Source organism: Sinocyclocheilus anshuiensis, unplaced genomic scaffold (genome assembly GCF_001515605.1).
Source record: "Sinocyclocheilus anshuiensis isolate Anshui unplaced genomic scaffold, SAMN03320099.WGS_v1.1 scaffold392, whole genome shotgun sequence".
NCBI classification, from domain to species: Eukaryota; Metazoa; Chordata; class Actinopteri; order Cypriniformes; family Cyprinidae; genus Sinocyclocheilus; species Sinocyclocheilus anshuiensis.
Genome location: NW_015557091.1, coordinates 3,736,974 through 3,741,978, shown reverse-complemented (window position 1 = coordinate 3,741,978; position 5,005 = coordinate 3,736,974). Strand labels below are relative to the sequence as shown.

At 35.9% G+C, this 5,005-nt stretch overlaps 1 protein-coding gene across 1 annotated transcript in view; it reads left to right on the top strand.

Moving 5' to 3' along the window:
* Positions 1 to 5,005, top strand: part of LOC107677268 (dihydropyrimidine dehydrogenase [NADP(+)]-like) — a 186,546-nt gene that overhangs the window by 156,268 nt on the left and 25,273 nt on the right. The window contains exon 19 of the mRNA XM_016472113.1: positions 1,319 to 1,461. Coding sequence (XP_016327599.1) covers positions 1,319 to 1,461 — 143 coding nt within the window. The remainder of the gene's footprint in view (positions 1 to 1,318; positions 1,462 to 5,005) is intronic.

The following is a 5,005-nucleotide window of genomic DNA, read 5'->3' as shown; positions in this document are numbered from 1 at the left end:
AATACCTTTCTCCCCAGCCTGGCACAAACGGATCGATTAGTTCCGGGTTTGATGAACGCCCGCCTTCCGAAAAACGAAATGTGATGTGATTGGTTAGCTATCCCAGTGCGTTGTGATTGGCGAACAGCTTAGATGGTGTTTCAGTACTGCCCCGCCCCTTGCCAAAGCAGCAAGTTTAGTTAAGGATGGCGTCAATATTGCCATATCAATTTGAGCTGGATTCAAACCCAGAGAATATTGAACAAGAGGATCGCGCAGAACCTTTGCACGCACGGATGTTGCAAGACATATTAGAGTGGTAACGTTATTGTTGGTTTTTTGTTGTTGTTTTTTTTGGCTAAATCACTTTTTAGATAGGATGTCAACAACCGCTTAAAAATAACTGCATTTACTATGTACAGATAAGTGCATCAGCTTTCAGATGATGTATAAATAAAATAGATCCTTATGAGTGGTTTTGTGGTCCAGGGTCACATATGTGAGAATACTTAGGTATTTTACTCAAGATAAAAATCTGAGAATCAAGAGATATTAGCAAAAGCCTTATAAGTCATATGCTTTCTGTTTAATCTCATTGCTGTCTAGAAGAAACAGTTAAGATGTTAAAAAGATCCCATTTGTGGAATTTTCTTTCCAATTATTATTATTTTTTTTTTTTTGTGGAAACCAACCATACTAACATACATAATATCCCTTATGTTATATAGGATGAATGTGCATCTAATGTTTTTTATATATTTGCTGCTGTTTCACATGTTCTGTAATATACATGAAAATGCCATTAACTTTACATGCTTCTTCAGAGAAGATTGACTGAGCTGGTGTTCCTTTAATGCGAATCATTAATAAGGGTCATTTAGCGTGTGGGAGAGAGCGCTGGCCCACGCTCTTTGTCTTTAGTGACACCAGCGCCAAATGAGGAGAGACAATGTCTCCCACTGATCAATGAGGGGGAAAAAGGCTACCAGTGAAATGAAGTTAAATCTAATGTGATAAACGGCCCCGTCTGTCAGTGGGATCAGATCAGAGGTTTTAATTTTATTCAAGACATTGCGGCTCAGGTAAATAAATAAAGGGTGTAATGTAAGGAGGCGCAGCGCTCCCTAGAGAATCTCAGCCTGAAATTTTAGAGGGTGAGATGCCATTTAACGAAGATAATTTATGTCTGCTGTAGACCATCCACCCAAGATCTGAGATCTTCACATTGGACTTTTATTTAATTTTTTTATTTTTATAAAGTGAAAAAATGGTTGCAGTGGATAACAATAAATTTATATGATTGTTTTTTTTGTTTTTTTTTTTGCTTGCATCTGTGCAGGAAATGCCATCCGGCCAATCGCATTGCGAGCAGTGTCCGCCATAGCGAAAGCTCTTCCCGGTTTTCCCATTCTGGCCACCGGAGGCATCGACTCTGCAGAATCCGGATTGCAGTTCCTTCATGCAGGAGCCACAGTGTTACAGGTAAGTGGTTGAGTCTTAGTCCCAGTCCAAGACCAGTGTGCATTATCAGATCGGGATATTTTATATTAGCACTTCATTCAAATTGAGCTGAATATGAACAAATATGCTGAAAGTCAAATATAATCTAATAAGATTTTATATTAATAAGACCACCACAGAAGGCTGCTTGTAAAAGGATATGCGAATAAAATAATAAATGGCAGTACTGATAAAAGCACCTTTTGAATGTAATAAGTAGTTTCAACAATTTTCAAAAGTTTGATCAAATATTCAAAAAAATATCATATATGGGTATTAAAGCAGTAAAGGTGCATTTTGCGTGTCTGTGATCTTTATTTTTAATTGTTTACTTTTATATGCAAGATTTTTTGATTTAAGAGTGTTTTGCTTTATTACTTTATAAAACACGTAACAGCTCATTAGAACTACAGCGCTGCTCAAACTCATCAACAGAACCTGGATTTGTTGTGTTTTGAACCTGCTTGTTGTGTGACATCACCATAATTAATAATCAGCGCAACTCAAGTCAAAGTATGTTTGTAGTTTATGACACAATTTGTCATGGTGTGCATTGTGTTTGTGCATTGATACGCAATTACTTTTAATTGGTATTGTCAGCCCTGCATTTGTCTCAGCTGTATGCAAAGTTTTAATGAGAAAACTTTGTCCTAAATGAGATACAGTATAGTTAAGCATAATATTTAGATTGCAGATTGAAAAGTGTTTCTAAACTCTCCACATCGTGGCTTGCTTGTGTCTAGGGGGTAATCAAATAGAGAATCTGTATGCAAATTGATTCTCTATCTTTGAATAAATGCATTTACTATTTTTAAAGGTTAATTTAATGTTTTGGTAATGTCTTTCCCTCTCCTACCTGTTCACTGGGAACTCTTGGGATCTGAAGAGCTTTTCTGCATTCAGACATTTGTCCTTTGAGTTAATATGAAAATTTAATTACAGAATATCTTGGGCTCTTGATAAAATCATAATGCTTTCGATTACAGATCCGCCGCCTTTAAAAAGCCATAATTTGTATTTCATCTTACATAATATAATCACTATTTGTTATGCTTTTCTTGCTTTAGAGATGTTCCTGCGAGCGATGAAAGGAAATGTGTTTTTGTGTTAATATTTTGGGTTTAGTGGAGGATTAGTGCTGTGAATCGTGGGGTTTGGATCTGGAAGATGAGTTTGTGGAGAACACACGCTGTGGCACGCATCCTTTCAAACACATCAAAGAGTCTGACTGCTGAGAGACCGCATGCAACACGCGTCTGTGCTTCATCAGCACCGATCTGATTGCTGCTTCCTCTCCAGATCCTTTGCCGTGTTTTATCCTCCAGGATAAAACCTGCTCAACCGGGCCTGGCTTGGTTTCGTTCCCCACACGCCTGTCGAATTCAGGTCAGCTCCGGGTCAATGGAGAACGAAGCACCTTTTAGATGAGGAACGGATGGCGGTTGAAAGAATGCGCTGTAATTCGAACTGTTGCAATCAGCGAGACTTGTAGTCAGAACTGAAGGGACATGGAAGAACTGAATGGGAGAATCAGGCTCTTCAAAAGACACGAAACGTCTCGGTGTAAACACAAACGCTGTAGGCACTCGCGCTATTGTTTCTAAGCAGACACATCGATTCGGCGCCACATCAAAAGTATTCTCCCAAGAACAAATAATATAATGAAGTCCATTCATATCCTGCATTGATTTCTCCGGATCGAATAGTGTTGAACCTGTGGAGTTTTGACTTTTCTTGGTTATTGAAGACAGGATTTAGGATATGTCGACACCAGAGCCTGATTTATCCCATTAACTAAGAGAACTGCAAAACCGTAAAGAAAATCGTGTAGAGCTTCGGTGATACCTGCAGTCTTTCGGCTTATAATTTCTCTAAAAGTCAAGCAAATGTGTGCAAAAAAGACAAATCATTCCATTCAAATGATGCACGGTATCCTGGAGAACAGTAGATTCTTTATTAAAATCATAACTCAAAGTTCATCGCTGTGGTTCTTCCACATTCTACACGGGTCGTGGATGTCGCAGTAATGTCAGATACACCGGCAGTGTCTGCAGCTCAGATTCGCATTGAGAAAATTGAGATTAGCATTGGGAGATTTAGATATTTATTTTAGCAAATCAGTTCATCGGGACGGTTCATTCTTAAAAGTACGTATTTAATCAACCTTGTTTTATAATTGAGTGATTTACAAATGTTTTGCAGATGGGCCAAATCATTTAAGAGAATTGCTTTAAATTAATGATTCATTTGCAAATTGTACATCACTAGGATTTAGGACATATTTGGATTACAAAAAAATGATCTGTAACAGGGTTATTATAGTAACTAAAAACTAAAACTGAAACTAAAATTAAAACCATTAAAAAATGTTACTTGAAATAAAATAAAGGTTAACGGAAATAAAATATATATATATATAAAAAACTTATTTGTTACTTGTTATTTTATTTCCATTGTCAAGGCACCATTTCTCATTTTAGTTTAACTTGATGTACTAAAATAAACTAAAACAAAAATAAAAATTAATAAAAACTATATAGACATATAAAAAATTACTAAAATTGACAAAAGCACATTACAAAATTACTAAAACTTTAACAAAAATGAAAATAAAAACAGAAAATGTAAAAATAGTGATAGCTACTAAAATAGCACTGATCTGTACCAAACTTCGTTTAGATCATTTTTGTTGCAAATATGTCTTATTTTTAAACAACCAAAATAAAATGTTTTTAGAAATGTTGCCTACCATGTTGGTTTTCTGTAAGTATCCTCAAAATGTCAATATAATGTGTTTTCCCAAAAAAAAAAAGACCTGACCAAATTGTTACATTTTGGAATGTTTCATTTAGTTTTAAAATAACATTTAAATCAAATATTTAAAAGTTTTTGTGTTTATAGAATGTATGTTTATATGTAGTGATATTGGTCCTAACATTTTAAAAATTAATGTGTAATTTACCCAGTCTCATGTCATTCCAAACCTGTATAACTTTCTTTGTTTTGCAGAACAAAAAAATAAGATATTTTATTTTCAAGAACGTTAAGGTCTAAGTAAAACTGAAGCCAAAAACCAATGAGATATTTAAAAAATAAAATAAATTGTGCGTGTGTTCAACAGAAGAAAGTAATAACGTTTGGAACAACATGAGGGTGAGTAAATGATGACAGAATTTTTGGATGAACTATCTCTTTAAAAACAAGCTTTCTTCTGTCTTAATTCACATTACATAGCATCATTTGACAAAGCAGGAGAGCTGATAACCAACATTGCTGTAATGTTACCGGGCTTCTGAGAGCCCATGTACTTTATTCTACCGCAGCTAATATGATCTGCTTGTCGATCGATACTCTTTAGTTGATTCATTACCGAATACATCACTTTGCAATCACCCTGTAGAGGATCCGGGGCTCCTCGTGGCGCCGTATTGACTTTCATGTGTGTTATGGCGCTTTTCCACTGCATGGTACGGCACGGTACGGCTCGGTACGGTTCACTTTTGGGGGGTTTTCCACTGGGTACAGT